This window comes from Alosa sapidissima, chromosome 16, assembly GCF_018492685.1.
Source record: "Alosa sapidissima isolate fAloSap1 chromosome 16, fAloSap1.pri, whole genome shotgun sequence".
Taxonomy (NCBI): domain Eukaryota; kingdom Metazoa; phylum Chordata; class Actinopteri; order Clupeiformes; family Clupeidae; genus Alosa; species Alosa sapidissima.
This window is the reverse complement of record NC_055972.1, coordinates 27,006,761-27,025,702: the sequence shown is the minus strand read 5'-3', so window position 1 is coordinate 27,025,702 and position 18,942 is coordinate 27,006,761. Positions and strand designations below refer to the sequence as shown.

The window sequence follows — 18,942 nt, the reverse complement described above, 5'->3', positions numbered from 1 at the left end:
GTAGACCTGCGTACTGCATAATGTAGATTATACCACTGGCTGTAGGGATTTATTTTACAATACAGACAAACCGGTGGAACTTATGGCTCATCCTGCAGCTTAGCATTTGTAGGCTTTCAATATATGTGTATTGGCAATGGCATGGGTCCTGCCTTACCATTTAATTGCTGTGTCAGATTCCACCCTACACCCGCATGCTAAGTGTCATGACTCAGATTGATCTGGTGCTATGAGTTGACATGACATGAGAGCAGCACTAGCCCTGCCTAAAGCAGGTAAGACTGTCTGCTGCCGCCCCCACACCTCTTTCCTAACCGGCTGCCATGGGAACAGACAAACCAGCGGCCAGACTGGATTAGCCAGTTTTGAGCTTCCCTCTATTAGGTCACAATAGGAGTACACACTTGGGCATTGCGTGTGATCACTGTTAGATATCATGTTTCAACAATAATGGCATGTAATATAGGCCTATCACCAAATAGAAAACAACATCTGCAACATCATGCAGAGCCACAGAAACAGAAAGTTCTATAGCATGTTCTGTGCTATTTCATCCTTCAGGTTCCACAGTCAACAGTGCAGCATTGCAGACCATGTGTGTCATTATGCAGATGCACAGTAAGCCATAGACTTTGACTGCTTTGTGGATCACCTGATCAGACTGGAAATGTTATTCAGTGAGCAAAAACAGCATATTCATATCCAGTAGATAGATGGTGTCTAAATGCATCTTTCTCTTCTGTTTTCATGGTTGTGCTTGGCTACCAAGTAACTAGCATTTTGTTTTCATTCAGTTCCATTCTCTTGCACAGTTTTATTGGTTTGAGATTGTTGAATATCAATAAACAATTTTAAATTCAAGCCTGCTGGCATTTTGTAACTAAACTGAAATATCCATCACACACACACACAAACACACACAGTTGTGCTCATATTTACATACCCTCAGAATTTGTGATTAGCCAGCTTTTTGAAAATATGACTTATCATGCAGAAAACCTTTCTTTTATTTAGGGATAGTGGTCAGGTGAAGCCATTTATTATCACATATTGTGTGCCATTTTTAAATAATATGGATCACTGAAATCACCCAAATGGCTCTGATCAAACTTTTACCTGAATGTTTGGTCTGATAATATGTACACAGTAGACAGATGGCAACACTAAATCCAATTAAGAAGTACATTGGATCTGCCTATAAAAAATAAGTTTAAAAGATGTTTAAAACGGTCGGTTGAGATGCAGGAAAGATTGAGCTGGAAATACAACAGATAAAGAATGCTTTATTACAAAACTGAATGATATAGCTCCCATTGTCCTACACCTTCCTCCTAATGCAGCCTTCTCTTTTGTTTTCTGTGGTTGTACTTGGATAGGATCCAAAATGTGTTATTTCGGTTTAAATCTGTTCTGTTTAAAGTTTCATCATTTATTAGGATATAAATTCAAAACACATGGTCTACGAAATGTCTGACTGCAGTTGCTGAAGTGAGTGGAAAGCATCGCTAACTACTGATGAATCATACGGCACAGAAAAGGGCCGTGGAGGTCCAGCAGGGAAATGTGGACACACCTGTTAACTCTCAGAGGATAACGACTGACAGCGACTGTAGAGGCAGTGTTAGCCTACTTACTTTCTTTCGCCACCCCAGTTATCACACCTGTTGTTATTTTTGTTAACAAACCGGTAGAGTATATAGCTTTCTGCTCATCTGATTGTGGCAGAATACCATCTGCGACAACTATGTCGGGAATAGCGTCGAAGCTTCAGCACGACCGGGAGAAGGCTCAGGGCATCGGATCAAACTCGCATGCAGTAAAATACCTAGGTCAAGATTACGAGGTGCTGAGAAGGCAATGCCTTGAGTCTGGGCGACTGTTTAAAGATGATACCTTTGAGGCAGGGGTGTCTTCTCTTGGATTTAAAGAACTTGGACCTAGCTCATATAAAGTCCGCGGGGTCACCTGGAAGCGACCTACGGTAGGACAACTGTCTGTTATTTTGTTTTTTGTGCTAACACTTTGTTGGGAAAGCTTTGTCAGCCAAGTGGGATATTTGTGTTAGCCTACTACATAATAGGTCAACCTAAGAATATTATGAAGTGCACTGAGCATCTTCAGTGTAGGCTAGTTAATCTTTGAGGGCCTACTCAATTTTATATATAGCCTACTTGATTTACTCTATACTTTAAGTGTGAAGTATATATTATAGGCTATATTCTGTTGTTATTTTGACTTTTTGGGGCCCAGGGGTCCCTTGAAAAAAAGATGGTAAAATAAAGGATACATATATAAATAAATATTTAAAAATATAAAAGATAAAAACATACTTGTATTTAGTAGTGTTTAACTTTGTGTTGTTGTTGTTGTTATCCAGGAGCTAAGCCGAAACCCCCAGTTTATTCTTGAAGATGCCACCAGAACAGATATCTGCCAAGGGGCTCTTGGTGAGGATAATTAGGCTACCCAATGCCAATCTCTACTTGTTTGCAGAGAGAGCAGGTGTGCTTCTCCAGTTTCTCTTGTTCAGCCACTCCTTGGTCTTGTTGCTGCCAGCGCCTAATCACAAAGAGACAACTAACTGCAGACACAACCTGAGGGTACGGGTGGAGCTCTGGCCGAGATGGAAAATTTCATTGGACTCCGATGATCGAACCATATTTGAATAGATTTAATTTGCATATTATAATTATCTTTATAAATTCAACATTGTCTGCAAACCATTTCTATTCAAGTAGTGACAAGTGCCCCACAATACCTCAGAAATTGTTTACATACAGTTTAATTTATGACTTTGGTTGTCCAGGCTTTAGAGCATTCATTTCACAATATGATCAAATTGAACTGCATATACAAACATGTGCGCTCCTAAGGTATTTCTGGTGGCACAGGAAACAACATTGAGCTAATGGTAACTTGGGGACAAACAAGACATTTAAAGTTTTAAAGTCAACATCTTTTAGAGCATTACGCTAAAGTCTGATTCATTTTCATTTCAAAGTGATTGCTTTGGTTTTGAACGTTTCAACCGGAAATAGAAACAGATTGAATGGGCAGATTAGCAAACTGCATGCAATCATGTAGTAGTATAACATTTTATTACACAGCTCTTCAGTGTGCTGCAGAAAGCTCCATTCACATGAATGCTCTCTGACTCCATATATAGCCCATCACTTACACTTAGAAATTTGATATGACTACTTTAAACTGTACATTTTTAATGATTATGTTTATTGTCAATTGTACATTTTTAATGATAATGTACAGCGAGAACAATAAACATCACTTTGGATAAAATGGTCTGCCAGGAAACACAAGCAAATCCTGCACGCCCAATATCAGACACGACTTCCTGAGCCTCTGGTTGGCCTTCTGATAAAGTCCTGAGCTTGTTGAGAAAGTTTATAGTGGAATAACTTTCCTGGTGTTTGCTTGGTTGTTCAATGTCCTTGGTTTAAAAATGCCTGCCCTCTTTCTATAGGGGACTGTTGGCTACTGGCAGCCATTGCCTCACTGACTCTGAACAAACAAGTCCTGTCTCGTGTTGTTCCTTCTGACCAGAGTTTTGAGCAGGGCTATGCTGGGATCTTCCATTTTGAGGTGTGTGACAACCTCAACTCATACTGCACCCCCACCCCAACCCCTCTCCTGTATATTACATCGTGTTCCTTCCTTAATTCTTTGAGGTGTGACGAGTATTTTTGCAAGTCGTTCCAGAATATTTCTGAACAAATTTGTAACTTATATTAGCTGCATGAAAACTTTGCGTGTTGATGGACTTTGCCTGCCATGTAAATTAGGGCTACTGTTGGTATAATGTATCTGCACTGTGCTGCTATTGGCTTGGATTCAGTGCCATTCAGAGCCTGTATTGTCTGCCCCTTATTTCAGTTCTGGCAGTTTGGGGAGTGGGTGGACGTGGTGATTGACGACCGTCTGCCCACCAAAGACGGAGAGCTGCTATTTGTTCACTCAGCAACTGGCTCTGAGTTCTGGAGCGCCCTGCTGGAGAAGGCCTATGCTAAGTGAGTTGATGTGAACATAAAGCCACCTGTTTCATCTGTGTCACTTGATCCATCTCAAAATCAGAATCAGAACTATGCCTTATTAATGACCAAGTATGTTTTCACACACAAAGGGAATTTGATTCAGCTGTTGGTGACTCATTAGCAGTACAAGAAAAAATATATACATAGTACACAATGCAGTGTACAGTAGGCAATATCGACAATGCAAAATATACAAACAATGTGCATATTACAGACAGGGCACTACAATCTATAGTCCTCAGGGCACTACAATATATAAGCTATAGCCATACAATTATCTTCCTTCAGGCTGAATGGGTGCTATGAGGCCCTGTCGGGAGGCACCACCACTGAGGGCTTTGAGGACTTCACTGGGGGGATTGCAGAGGCCCACGACCTCAAGCAGGCCAGACCAGAACTCTTCAAAATAATCAAGAAAGCCCTGAACAGAGGCTCCCTCCTTGGATGCTCTATTGATGTGCGTTAAAGATTCTGCAGAGCAGTGAAATATATATATATATATATATATATTAATATTATTGTTAATGAAGCTGTTTTTAGGTTTGTTTGTTGATAGGCCACTGTAGGAAGTCCCTAACCTATAGCAGAAGGAATTTAACATCTTTATCTGTATATAACTGAAACTTAATCTTACAAAACCTTGTTACACTCCTAATGTTTTATAGATGATCAGACAGGCAACAGATTACTTCACTGTTCCACTGGGCAGTGGTGGCGTAGTGGTAGCGTAGTGTATATAAATGTAAGGCATTATTATTATTATTATTATTATTATTATTATTATTATTATTATGTAGCCTAAAAGTTGTGAGTTCAATTCTTGGCTTCCACCATTGTCCCCCTGAGCAAGGCATTTAACCCCAAGTTGCTCTAGGGTCAATGTAATCCTTTGTAATATAATTGCCATATGTAAGTCACTTTGGATAAAAAGTGTCTGCTAAATGAATAAATGTAAGTATAAATGTTCACCATTAATAACGGCAGTTTGATGATTTGGGAATGTGTTTATTGTGCAGTTACCTACCAGGTTTCCTCTCATGACATCAATCAGGGAACACCTTTAAAAAAAAAAAAATACTCGCATCCCTGTGTACAGATCACCAGCTCAGCTGATTCGGAGGCCATCACATCACAGAAGCTGGTGAAGGGACACGCATACTCTCTCACTGGAGCTGATGAGGTGAGAACATCGTCATGGTCGCTCTTACTGTCACGTTTTTTCTTAGATAAGGCACTGAAGCATCAGGAAGCATGAGAGTATCTCAGGATCTCAGGCGATTGGCTGAGTGACTTTGCCTGGCTTTTATACAGTAGACACCTATTGGGTGGGTTTACATGGGCACATTTAATCTGATTAGAATCAGATTCATGCCTCAATCGGAATACGTATATAACCTGTTATGATGGTGCCAACCAGGCTATATATAAACACCTTGATTGGAATAAAACTGCCCAATCTGATTGTAATTTCAGTGGGATTGAAAGGAGTGGTATAATCCATTCCAATCACCATACACTTATTCAATCGTTTTTTTTTTGTGTGTGATAATCGGAATCTACAAAATTCATTCCAATTAAAAGAAAAATGTGCATGCAAACGGGGACTATTGAGATGATTGCAGGCTGTTGCATAGGACCAGCAGTTGATTACAGGCTCAGCATGCTGTCAATCACTTGAGTCCAGGGCGTGGTCAGGCCTGGAATGGGTTGACAGGAAATGGTCTAAACAAACACAAAAGACAGAAGGAAAATAAGGACTAGAAAGGTGGGCTACTGGGCAGAGGGCAGAAAAGGACAACAATATGACTTTGTGTTGAATTGAGTCCTAAATTGACTACATTGCCACTCTTGTTGCATGCACAGTCCACAGTTGTGCCCTTGGCAGTAAAAGGTTTGCAGTGATAAATTAACCCTTTGTGTGTGTGTGTGTGTGTGTGTGTGTGTGTCTGTCCAGGTGCGCACCAGGGGTGGTTCGGAGAAACTCATCCGCATCCGAAATCCCTGGGGTCAGGTGGAGTGGACAGGAGCGTGGAGCGACAGGTATGTCCTGAGCGGCTCGGCTCTTCGGCCACACGTCACCAGACTGGCCCAAACCATTCATGTTGCTATAGGCTCATATTGTGCTAATTTTGGTGAGGCGGTTGACTTGCTATGAATGTGAAGCATTTGTAAGAGGCCTGTGGGTGTTTCTCAGTAAAACAGCAGTGAGGTGAATTAATTGTTGGGTTTAAACCTGTATGACTAGCACACTACCGGATTCAAACGCTGGGGTGGAAACACCCAGATTTACATTTTCATAGCTCTGCTTAACTACCCAAACCTAAGCTTTGCATTTTCTTTACTGTACTGTATCTGATACTGACACTAGAGAAACACACTTGTCTATGTGTACAAACAGCATGTCTAACTCAAAGACAATAAGTGGCATTAAGTGGCACACCATCTCTTACTGTATAGCCTATATGTAAATCCTGCATACTTGGACTGAGGGTAAGAGTCCGCGATCATTCTGTCAGCTGCACTGAGTCACAGTGTTTTGTCCTTCCTGCCTGTAGATCTTCTGAATGGGACTCGGTCAGCGATGAGGATCGGGACAGACTGAAGAACGCCTCAGAGGATGGAGAGTTCTGGTAAATCCTACACTTGTGTAACATGGTTAATCATCCTTCCCTTTGCCATTGTACCAGAAGGTTACTGTAATGAATACTTTGGTTTATTGTTCAGTCATTCTAAAATATTTGTGCATGCAGCAACCTGGAACTGAATGACATTACCTTCTCTTCTTCCCAGTTTGATTGACTTGCCTGTGAAAACCCATTGCTGAATATTTGTTGCAGAACAGTTCAGTAGCTGCACGGGGCAGCCGTGGCCTACTGGTTAGCACTTCGGACCTGTAACCGGAGGGTTGCCGGTTCGAACCCTGACCAGTAGGCACGGCTGAAGTGCCCTTGAGCAAGGCACCTAACCCCTCACTGCTCCCCGAGCGCTGCTGTTGATGCAGGCAGCTCACTGCGCCGGGATTAGTGTGTGCTTCACCTCACTGTGTGTACACTGTGTGCTGTGTGTGTTTCACTAATTCACGGATTGGGATAAATGCAGAGACCAAATTTCCCTCATGGGATCAAAAGAGTGTATATATACTTATATATACTTATTTTTGTCAGAATATACAACTGAGAATCCTGGGCCGAGATGCTTTCATATAAGCACAACACAAGAACACATCTGTTAGACTAATACAAACACTTTACCATTGATTTGATGGGATCCACTTCTCATAATACCTGACCAGACCAATGAGTCTGACTAGGTACTACTAACCTATGTTTAACCACTCAGACCAAAACAGGTCATACCCAGGTTAGGTTTATGCTTTGTATGTTTATCTGGGCCCGTTTTGTTCATATATTTTTTTCAGACTATAATGTTGTTAACTGCATCACACTATACCTTGTTATATACCTACCGTGTTTTCCCTGTCTTTTTGACCTAGTCCTGGGTGTTTTTTTTTTTTAGATAAGGCACTGAAGCATGACCCTGTCATGAACCACCAGAGAGTATCTCAGCATCTCGGGCGATGGCTAATTGACTTGGCTTCGCTCTTTTAAACAGTAGCAATGAGATGATTCCAGCCAGTTGCAAAGGACCAGTAGTGGTTCTAAATCCAGCCCAGGAACCATGCACATCTTTTGTCTAACCTCTATTAGCTGGGGTGCAGTAAAATAACCCACATTGACCCCTATATACTAAATGTTGACACAGGCTTAACTCTGGTCAAATGCTTTTAATTGCTGACTGGGCTGAGCTCTTGACACATTTCTCGCTCATAAAATGTGGACACAAACACTGTATTTGTGACGGTCTCTCTTTCTCTCTCTCTCTCTGTCTTTGTGTGTGTTTGTTTTGTGTGTGTGTTTATTTTGTGTGTGTGTATGCACCAGGATGTCTTTTTCTGACTGGTTGCATCATTACTCACGTTTGGAGATCTGTAACCTGACTCCTGATGCCCTCTCTGATGATGAGGTGGAGAAATGGTCCCTGTCCAAATTTGAAGGAAGTTGGAGGAAAGGCTCAACTGCTGGAGGCTGCAGGAATTTTCCAAGTACTGATTATAAATATTATATAATAGTATATGTAGTATTGTATATGTCTGAGTTATTGCTGTTAATATCCTGATGAGATAATAAATGGAACTGCGCGTCATTTCGATTCATTTTTATTATTTTCTTTCAGATAAGTGCCTCAAGTTATGTTTAAGTTATTTTGTCACATTAAAATATATGTGTTCCTGATAATAGCTGTAATAGAACAGATTTATTTTCAGAAGATGCATTTGAGCTCCGTTTAAAACATAGAAGTTTGCATGATTAAATTCATCTACTGGCTACAAGGTTATCTTTCAGATTTTCGCACTAATTTCCAGTGAGAAGTGATGTGTTTGAGTGCTGAGTGACCTGCAGTTATGTTTTGCTCCAGACTCCTTTTGGCAGAATCCTCAGTTTGTGATCAAGTTGGATGAGGAGGATGATGACCCTGATGATAACGAGGTTGGCTGCACCTTCATCGTGGGTCTGATCCAGAAGAACCGTAGGAGGATGAGGAAGATGGGCCAGGACATGCACACCATCGGCTTCGCCATCTACGAGGTAGGTCGTACGGATCCACCGTATCCACCGATCCAATGTTTGAATTTGATTGGTCTCGTACAATTTAATGCAGGCAATGAAAAACGCTTTATGATAACATGAATCAGCAATTATTGCCTAATATAAACAAATGATGTAATATTAGCAAATATAATTCTATATGTAAAAAATTGTTTGGGAGGTGTTGGTGATCTTTTTCTGTTTTTTTTTCCCCTTGTAGGTGCCTGACGAGGTATGTATACAGATGATTGAAAAAGGAATGGGTTATTGAGGAATGGTCAGTATATTTGAACCTGATGTGTGGGGATTAACTGACATGGCAAAATGATATTGGCTTGTGAGTATACCTTTGTATAAAAAATAATGTCATGTTTTGTTTAGGCCTTTGTCTTGACACCTCATCTGCAACCATGCATTGCTCATCTACAGTTCAAAACCACTGCATGTCCTCAAACAGAAGTGACAATGCCCTCTAGTGGCTGTATAAATAATTCTCTTTTTCTTCTTCATGCCTTCTAGTACGTTGGGAGGAGACAGGTTCATCTGAATAGAGACTTCTTCTTGCGCAATGCCTCCAAAGCTCGCTCGGAGACCTTTATAAACCTGCGCGAGGTCAGCAACCGCTTCTGCCTGCCTCCCGGGGAGTACCTTGTCCTCCCGTCCACATTTGAGCCCAACAAGAACGGCGACTTTGCTGTGCGGATCTTCTCTGAGAAGCATGCTGACTTTCAGTAAGGTTTCAGACATGAACAGTTTTATTAAACCAATTCCAAGTTTAATTGGCAAACATCATTAGCCTGGTTAGCACCAGACCGTATCTCAATTGAAATTGGGTCTGGACAAGGTTCATTCACCTCCCATTTCCAAATGGCGTCACCAACAGACGCCGATAAAAATGCCTCTGGATGCAACTGGATAGACCTAAAGCCAATGAGCGCAATGAAGGAGATGACATATGCAAAGCAACAAATAAGCATTTTTCAAAAACTGCTTTGATGTCATCATGTTAAGCCCGCCTCAACGGTTGTGATTGGTGCCCGGGTTTTAGGAACACTGGAAATGGGAGTGAATGGCTTGCCAGACGGACCTGCAGAGCAAATTTAAATTTGCCAACGTCCGTCTGGATTCTCCCAGGCTAAAACATCATTACTATTGTCCAAGAAATGTGTTCAAGTTTATTGTTTCAGGCTGTTATGTAATTTTGCGCTAAAATGTGATCTTTTTGATAAACCAGGGAGTTGGATGACCCTGTTGATTGTCACGTAGAGGAGGTATGTCACTGGGGATGGGTTTAGCTTTACATGATCCATAAATATACATATGATTATTTTGTAAAATGTTTCTCACAAAAATGATTCACTAACAAGCTACATTTATTCATCCCTCTCTCTCTTAGGTTCATGTTGATGAAGATGATGTTGATGACCGGTTTCGCAACCTGTTTGGACAGCTGGCAGGACATGTAAGCCTTAGACTTACAATATTTCATATCATATACACACATACATATATCTCATAATATTATCGTACACACACATGCATCTCACATTATTATATATAATACATAAATACATTCAGTATAGCTTAAAATATTATAGCCTATATCATACACACACTGTACATTATTGCAATATACACGCATGCATCTCACAATATCATATATCATACACACATACATATATCTAACAATATTGTAGCATAACTGGGTAGAAAATTACTGTCTAATCATAGGTATCATTTCCGGTGTTCATTTTGTTGATTTTTCTTAACAGGATTGTGAGATTTCTGCCTTTGAGTTGCAAAGGATCCTTAACAAAGTGGTTGCGAAACGTGAGTTGGAGAGTGGTGCTTTGTGTATTCTTTTTAAATTCAAAGCCAAATTTACATGCAAACATCCAAATTTACAAACATGGTCAGAAAATAGGGGGCATTCAGCTGACTCCTCTTTTATTTCAGGTTCTGATATTAAGACCAGTGGGTTTAGTCTTGCCACCTGCCGTAACATGGTCAATCTTCTGGATGTATCCTTTCCCCGATTAAACATACATTTGTTTTTGTGTACGTACATGTTTTTGTGCATACGATAATTGTTTGGCATGGGAGAGACTATGAGATTCCTTAACATGTCTTTCTTAGAAAGATGGGTCTGGCAAATTGGGCCTGGTAGAATTCAAGATCCTGTGGACAAAAATCCAGAAGTATCTGGTAGGTGTCTTATCTTATGACTTAACAAACATGTGGTCTGGTTGTTGTACTACCCACTACCACCACCAGCTTAATAGAGGCCCCATATTATTATAACTAACTGAAATATTGACATATTTTGCAGTCTCTTAATATGGACCTCAAGGTGTGAAACAAGAATGATTTATGTGTGTGGTGTGTCATCATGATGTTCTCAAATGATGATTAATTGTGTGTTGTGAATTAAATGTTCTGTCTCAAAGGACTACTACCGTGAGAGAGATGCAGACAAAACTGGTTGCATGAGTTCAGCTGAAATGAGGATGGCTGTCGAGGATGCAGGTACATAGTAGTATGTAACAAGTATTTAGTTAACAACCATAATCAGACACCTGGATCTAATACAGCAAAGCTTCTAAGAGCTTGATTATCTAACAGGAATGTGTCATTACAGGTCTGTAACTCAACACTACCAAAAAGGGGTACAGCTCAACATCTGTATCCCCCCCGCCCCCCCCTCACACACACACACACACACACACACGTGACATCTCTGTGTCTTTCTCTCTCTCTCTCTCTCTCTCTCTCTTACTCTCCCCTTCTCTCTAATTCAGTCTTTATTCTGTATTCAACATGATTTATTTTGCTTTTGTCACCACATTGTTTCGTCTCGTCTGTGTCTTTCCCAGGATTCTCCCTCAATAACCCTATGCATCAGGTCCTTGTGGCACGCTACAGTGATACCAATCTCTCTATTGACTTTGACAACTTCGTCTGCTGCTTAGTTCGCCTGGAATCATTGTTCAGTAAGTCTGTGTGCTGCATAATGTAGGGCACATGCAATGTACTGTGTGTACACACACACACTCACACGCGCACACACACACGCGCACACACACACTCACAGACAGACACACATACACACACACACACACGTATGCAAACATGCATGCATGCATACACACACACACACACACACACACGTACGCATGGATGCATGCATACACACACACACAATTTCATTAGTCCTCATACTGAAAAATATTGCTGGTGTACTTCTATAGAGACATTTAAGACTCTGGACAAAGATGATTCCGAAACTGTGGAGCTCACCCTCTTTGAGGTAAGGAGAGCATCCTTCCCTATGTTATTAATTATTCAGCTCTACTAAACAAACATTTGCAGACCAGCTGTGTGTTACTAAATGTCACTCATAAGAACATTCACTAATGTTATAGACTTCATAGCTCATTTTTTATTTAACATGTTGCATTGAACAGTTCATCTTTCTCTGGAGTTAAAAAGTATGACGCACACTTCTGTTTTGTCCTACAGTGGCTAAATGTGGCCATGCTGTAATGGCCCTGTTAGAAGAACAATGACCAGGCCTTAAGGTCCATCCCCTTTGGCGGAGTGTATGCACTGTTTTGCAGTGTCCTGTTGCTTGTTATTGTGCTCTATTTTTGCTTCCCATCAATAGCCCTTTCCTAATAGTTTCTCTAATTCAATTTCCTTTAGTTTTTTTTAGGGTAGCTATACAACATGCTGTGCTAAAATAATGATCTAGCTCAAGTGATTCAGAGCATTTCATGTCATTACATGTTTCTGCAAGTTTTCCTATCTTAATTCTCTGTGTGATATTTGAAATCCATAAAGATTTCACATTATTATATATAATACATAAATAAAGACAAGGACCTAAATCCATGAATAGGTCCTTGCAACTGAAAGAAATAGTGCATTTATATGCTTTCTTTTTGTCCATGTTCAAGAAAATAAAAAAACTATTCCACCCATATGCTGTCAGTCTTCAAGGCCAGTGACTCATTGGACGATTATTTTTGTCTCCTTTTTCAAGATGTGTTACACCTCTGCCCCAAGTCATTGTAGCACACCTCCTGCATGACAGGATAACACATAGCCAACTCTACACATTCCTTTGCTCTGCTGGAGGAAAGCTTGTCCCAGCATGCTGGTGTGGACATACCATACTCTTACACAATTTGAAGAATCTGTGTGAGAAAAGAGAAGAGTGTGTGTGTGTGTGAGTGAGAGAGTGAGTGATATCCTGTAGCCTACTACTTTATGCAATGTGTATTTGTCAGAAACTTTTGTCATAAGGAAAGATGGTAGATGGTTGTCATAAGGAAAGATGCTACTGATGGTGGGCTACAAGTGCAATTATGGATCATTTTGAGACATGTGCATAAAGACATGTGAATCTCCGACTGTCATAATTTCAGGTCTTGTCTCCTAAGCGAGCAAAGCCCCATTGCCAAATAAGGATCTCATTATCTTGCTCTTCTTGTCAGGTTAAACCTGCCATGTAAGCTTTACCCTTATAAGGAAGTTGTCTCAAATCTTCTGATCTTATTGGCTCTTGGTTACCTGGTAACCTACACCTGAAATATATAAGGTTTATTAATTAGGCTATTTCATTTAGAGAGTAATTTTCACATAGAATAGCTTACAAACAATTTTGTTTAAAAGTAAAACAAAACAAAAAAATACATCACAACCAATACTAAAATCTACATTGTCAAGATTGTAACCAAGCCAAGTGAAAACTGGTCCAATGCACAGAAAATAAACTAGGTCTATCAGTAACCCAAGGAAACTAAAGTTCTCCAAATTCTAGGATTTTTACATACATTACACATACGTAGTGGGAATGGTATTATAGCATTTCCCCTGTAGAACCTATAGGCTGGAGTTCCCTTACATGAGGGACTATGGGTCTATGACAGGGGTGGGCAAACTTTTTGGCTCAAAGGCCGCACAACAACCCATACAACAACCCATCACATACAAAAATATTGTTTTATAGCCTATAATTTAGTATGAAAAGTATTTCTTTTAAAATATGAATTGCTTAAAAATACTGATACTTTTATGCTCTTTAACAAATGTATAAATTGTGCACTGTCGCTTTAAGACAGTCGCTTTAATTCACGTTTATTTCTTATTTTCTATAAAAAATGATCTTCTGCCTGCTCCGCTATGGCTAGTGGTGTACCTACGGCTGGGCCCTCTCACAGCTTTTAAATGGTCAGTAGTGGGAACTACTGTTGCCTTCATGATTTCCTTTTAAAAGTTTCTTATAAGAAGGAGATATCAACATTGACAAGCCAGCTGGAACCTGCGGCTCTCTCTCCCTCTCGTGAGTACAGACGCGTTCCCAATCAGAGCCATATAAAGGTACCTTATAAAGGTACCTTACCCATATAAAGGCTCTGTTCCCAATTAAATGGATCGCATAATGTTCACGTTAGATCTGCTGCAACGGAGATAACTAAGAGTTAACTTAGTTTAACATGATGTTATATCTCTATTCAACATGATGTTTTGACATTGACATTGCAACCGTTCTCTAAGGAGAGTGAAAGCGGTTTGCAGTAAGGCTAACCAACGTCGTCTCTATCGCAGGAAAAAAATAGCGAGCAGCCTGATAACCAAATGTAATGCTCGGCGGGCCGGATGAAAATGCTCGGCGGGCCGCAGTTTGCCCACCCCTGGTCTATGACCTCTGCACAGCATGGGATTCTCCCTAAAACAAACTGTGGATGTGTTAACTAGCCAACCAATTCACTATATTATTTGATTCAAATCAAATGAAATGCATAAAAATTGTATAGGCCTAGTAGCCTACAGCTAAGTAGGCATATTTAGCTTAATCAGGCTTACAAGAGAACTTACTAAAAATGAATCTATTGCAGCATATCGTGTCCAATGTTTAGGTCCCTTTATATTTCAAGAAATGTAAAATATTTCACGTTATTTGAAAATGTACTAGCCATACCTTCAAATAGGGCCTAAAAGAATCAGGCTTGTAGGCAGAATGAATAGATCTCTATAGGAGCCAATGGGCTACATGGATTTCTAGTATCCGGAAGTTAATTTCTCCCGCTGGAACGTCATAGGAGAGTTAAAGCGGGGAGGGCCTGCGCATAAACCTACTCTCATCTTTCCAGTGGCTCAACCGACCTCTCTGAGAACGTACAGTCAACATGGTAAGTCTGTTTCATTCTTAATGTCCATGTTATATACATTTTCCGGCGCAGACTGAAATAACTTACGGGGATTATTGTCCATTCATGTGGATTCATTTTTGATATAGTGGAAAGGTGTGTGCCTCATGTTAAAAAAAAAATGCCACCATTAGCCTAGCGATAGTAACCTCAGATCTAACACTAACGTTACTATTTTCGAAAGCACGTTTTATTCGAAAGCTATGTAATGTGAGCATCGTGACAAGCCATAGATTTGCACATAATGTTGCTAATTACGTGGATTGAGGGTTTGTCGTTACATCATGATCTGGTTTCAGGGCGGTGACTTGCAACAGATTTAGTCGAGTTTTGTCGTTAAAATCTTCCCAATACATCTGCGCAGCAATCCTTATAACATTGGAATTCAGATTGTGTTGAGACGCACAGATACAGCGTCGCATGAATTGGAAAAACCCGACACATCTTTTGCGTGTCTTCAGGTGTGCTTACAAGTGTGGACTTGTTCTGCTAGCGCAGGAATGTGGAAGGCCTGGAAAAAAAGTGAAATCTGCAGTAGCCTATCATTATCAGAAGCATAACAACTTGTCATATTGCCTTTCCCATTCACTTTAATATTGCATTTAAACAAGTGAATGTGCGTCTAAGTCATTGTAAGGATTGTATTGTAGGCCTATTATTTGATGACTGCATCGACAGACATCACCTCCAAAGTTGAATCGAGCAACCTGTCTTTCCCTGACACTCCCTACCTGAAGACGAGCTGGAAAAGAAGTCATATTGTTGACTTAATGCCTAAAATGGCGGTGTGTCTATCACTTATCGACTGCTGAGCATAAGCTAGCAACTTTCAGGCATATAATGTTCAAGCATACATAACATTACCAGCAAATCTCAGTCGAATTCTGCTCGTGAAAGAGTTTGTTTTAAAGGTTACCTCAAAAGCTTTGAGAAATTGAAGGTCAGTGTCATTACAAGAGTGTAGAGGGAGGAGCTGCAATTTAAAGCTTGTATAACTAGTTCTGAAGTTATGTGCTGTGTGTCTTAATGGTGTCAGTAACTGCATGGGTTCAGCCCATGACTTAGTGATCATTGATGGTGCAGATGGTCCCTGAAGTTAGCAGTTTGTCTGCCACTGCCTCTTATGTGGGAATCCCAGTCCCCTATAGTCTTCTGTAATGTCTGACCGTTTGGGTAATAAACCATGACAACAGTGACCCTTTCAAGGTTTCAGATGAGTAATTTGGAGTGAGGGCCTGCTTGGAAGACAGCCAGGTGTTTTTTTTTATAGGATTGTCATTACATAAGAATATGTGACATTACATTTCGCTCTAGGAACAAAAGCCATACTTTAACCATAAAACTATTTAAATCCTGATCATGCTGGTCTCTAATATTTTTTTTTTTTGTGTGCGTCTCCTCTCTTGTGTGTTGGTTGTCAGGCCTCTGGAGTAGTGGTTGATGATGGTGTGGTTAAGGCGTACGAGGAGATCAAGGTGCACCACAGGGGTGAGGTGCAGTGTGATCGGCTCAAGCTAGTCATGTTCCGCCTGAGTGACGACGACAAGAGCATCATAGTGGATGAGGAGAACTCCCTCAAGATGAAAGATGTTGCGGATGTGGATGACGTCTTCTCAAAGCTTGTCAGCATGTTCCCAAGCAAAGACTGTCGCTACGCACTGTATGACTGCTGCTACAGAACCAAGGAGACTGAAAAAGAGGACCTGGTCTTCATTATGTGGTCAGTATAAATGTGATTTCTTTTAAAGAGAATGGAGGATGGGCATACTTGCACCTGGTTGTCAGCGCTCGAGCAAATGTATCTCTTGTGATCATCACTGTTACGGGGAAGAGGTTACCAGGGTGTGGGCTGAAAATGTTTACTTCTAACGTGACAAGCTAATCCACCATCACCTATGTGTGTTTGAACTCCATGTTGAATTGTCTTTGGACTAACAGTACAAAATGGTTGCCTGGCCTGGCCTGTCCCGTCCCATCTGTGAAGGGTCTAACATTATAGCCGCAGCTATTCAGCAGTCAGGCAGTGACTCCACTAATTCAATCACCTGATCACGGCCTCCACTCCATTGATTAGCTGCATCAGGCAACATAGCCCAAGCAGTACGTAGACCCTGAGCAGCAACAACAGCCCCTTTATAGCGAAGGCCGTCCACCCCTACCCGAACAATTCATTTCCAAGGTTCTACGCCAAACCAAAATACAGAACTGTATTGTGTTTGCAGGCATGTTGATTGGTCAGACCGTGTGTGTGTGTGTGTGTCTGTCTGTCTGTCTGTCTGTCTCTGTCATGTTGTAGTTCCTCTGTGCTTGGTAGAGGTGGTGTGCCTCCCTGAACTCTTGCTGTGTTTTGTGAAGGGCCCCTGACGAGGCCCCACTGAAGAAGAAGATGCTGTACGCCAGCTCAAAGGGTGCCCTGAGGAAGAAGCTGCCAGGTGGGTCCTTTTCCCCTCTTTATTCAGAACGGTAAAATGAGGTACTGAAATTGTTGAACAGTCAGCAACATCTACAATGAAACAGGATTAAGGCCATATGGTGCCCATCACATGAGCAAATCTGACTCCGTCTGTCTCCAAGAGAAGTAATTTATCGAAGGGAACTGCGGAGTGTAATGTCTCCTGTTGGCATGTCCCCACCCAGTAACCATTCGTTCTCCTCGTGATCAGGCTGGTTCATAATCTGCAGAGACCCCTGCTGGACATTATTATTAGAGCTGCGACTGTATGTTCCTCTGCCAGGCTGTCAGAGAATAACTGGCTCTACTTGTAGAACCTATTTTGTGTTCTCTTAACAATACTGTCAGTGACCAGGTAAACAATAACATGTAAGATGACTGTCACTGAAACTTATACCAGGGTTCCTCCCTTAGGCCTCAGTGGATAGCAATTGCATAACAGTATCAAAGACGTTTTATTATTTTGTGAGTGACCGTGCAGAATGAGTAGCCTGAGAACGGGGCCAGTTAAACCTGTCAAACCTTGTTGATGTAGGCCCCAGCCGTGGCGCGGCTGGCTGGGGCACCTGCACCGTACGCCGGCGACCCGGGTTCAATTCCCGAGGTTCCGGGTTCAATTCCCCGTGGTCCTTTCCTGATCCCACCCTGACTCTCTCTCCCACTCGCTTCCTGTCATTCTCTACTGTCCTGTAAATTAAAGGCATAAAAGGCCAAAAAAATATACTTAAAAATGATGTGTTTTGTTTTCCCATGACAGGGCTTAAGATTGAGTGGCAGGTGAACGATCTTGCAGATGCCAAGGACTCCTCAGTGCTAATAGAGAAGCTGGGAAACAGGGGAATGATCAAGGAGCTGGAGGGCAAGCAAATGTAAATGCCACATTCTCACATGCACCAACAGAATGGTCCCAACAACAGTGCAGACGAATTGCTTAAGTGTTTTTGTTTTTTATTTTTAGTTTATTTTTTGTTAACCTTATGTCTGCCTTGGAGAGAGACTTCAAGGGAGGAGAGGTCATTCCAAAATGACTTATCCAAACTGATGAATTCCCAAAAAGGAACAAACCTCCTGATCATTCCTTAAGACGGATCAGTTTTGTGGGGGTTTTTTTTTATTTTTATTTTTAAATAGTTGTTTTATTTTGAAATGTTCATTGTTCCTTATGCTTTGCTCTTTAGTGCCCCCTTTCTGGTTCATTCCATTTGAAGGGGCTTTTTATTATTCTCCAGAAGTGCATATCAAAAGCTGCTGGTCCCCCCAGTGGAAGCCCCGTCTGAAAGACTAGGCTCCAGGCTACATTAACAGACCTGATTCTCCCCATTAGGTCCAAGTCAGGACCAATTTGCTGAATCAGTCAGGTCTGTTTGTGTCGGGTGGTGGGGGAGCAGGCAGTATCTGTTACTCCAGTATTCACATGGGCGTTCAGCCGTCGAATCAGGCTCTTTGCTGTACTCTTCTGTTCTACCAGCTGTAATTGTTACATTCCATTAAGCTAACTAACATACTCTGTCTAAGCGTTGTTCATTCTTTGCCACAATAGGAAGAGATATAAATAATAAAAAAAGATTATCTGAACCATACTG

General features: G+C 41.1%; 2 protein-coding genes across 2 annotated transcripts; both read left to right on the top strand.

The window, feature by feature from the left end:
* Positions 1–1,523: 1,523 nt before the first annotated feature.
* Positions 1,524–12,675, top strand: LOC121684857 (calpain-2 catalytic subunit-like). Its single transcript, XM_042064975.1, has 21 exons — positions 1,524–1,981; positions 2,378–2,447; positions 3,482–3,600; positions 3,892–4,025; positions 4,338–4,506; positions 5,146–5,229; positions 6,004–6,089; positions 6,605–6,679; positions 7,991–8,151; positions 8,526–8,695; positions 8,916–8,927; positions 9,215–9,426; positions 9,930–9,966; positions 10,092–10,157; positions 10,468–10,525; positions 10,652–10,716; positions 10,832–10,900; positions 11,143–11,221; positions 11,569–11,685; positions 11,944–12,002; positions 12,215–12,675. Exons 1-21 carry the CDS (start codon positions 1,745–1,747, stop codon positions 12,236–12,238), a joined length of 2,103 nt encoding a protein of 700 aa, XP_041920909.1. The 5' UTR covers positions 1,524–1,744; the 3' UTR covers positions 12,239–12,675.
* A 2,124-nt stretch (positions 12,676–14,799) lies between these two features.
* On the top strand, positions 14,800–18,934 carry cfl1l (cofilin 1 (non-muscle), like). Its single transcript, XM_042064976.1, has 4 exons — positions 14,800–14,889; positions 16,329–16,627; positions 17,263–17,339; positions 18,117–18,934. The coding sequence occupies exons 1-4, from the start codon at positions 14,887–14,889 to the stop codon at positions 18,230–18,232; spliced, it is 495 nt and encodes a 164-aa protein (XP_041920910.1). The 5' UTR covers positions 14,800–14,886; the 3' UTR covers positions 18,233–18,934.
* Positions 18,935–18,942: the final 8 nt, after the last annotated feature.

Excerpts from the sequence above, each read along its gene's own strand:
- LOC121684857 (XM_042064975.1), top strand. The coding sequence starts at position 1,745 with ATGTCGGGAATAGCGTCGAAGCTTCAGCACGACCGGGAGAAGGCTCAG. Across the intron at positions 11,686-11,943 it reads TCGCCTGGAATCATTGTTCA|AGACATTTAAGACTCTGGAC; the intron begins GTAAGTCTGTGT and ends GTACTTCTATAG. Across the intron at positions 12,003-12,214 it reads TGGAGCTCACCCTCTTTGAG|TGGCTAAATGTGGCCATGCT; the intron begins GTAAGGAGAGCA and ends TTTGTCCTACAG.
- cfl1l (XM_042064976.1), top strand. Across the intron at positions 16,628-17,262 it reads GACCTGGTCTTCATTATGTG|GGCCCCTGACGAGGCCCCAC; the intron begins GTCAGTATAAAT and ends TGTTTTGTGAAG. Across the intron at positions 17,340-18,116 it reads CCTGAGGAAGAAGCTGCCAG|GGCTTAAGATTGAGTGGCAG; the intron begins GTGGGTCCTTTT and ends TTCCCATGACAG.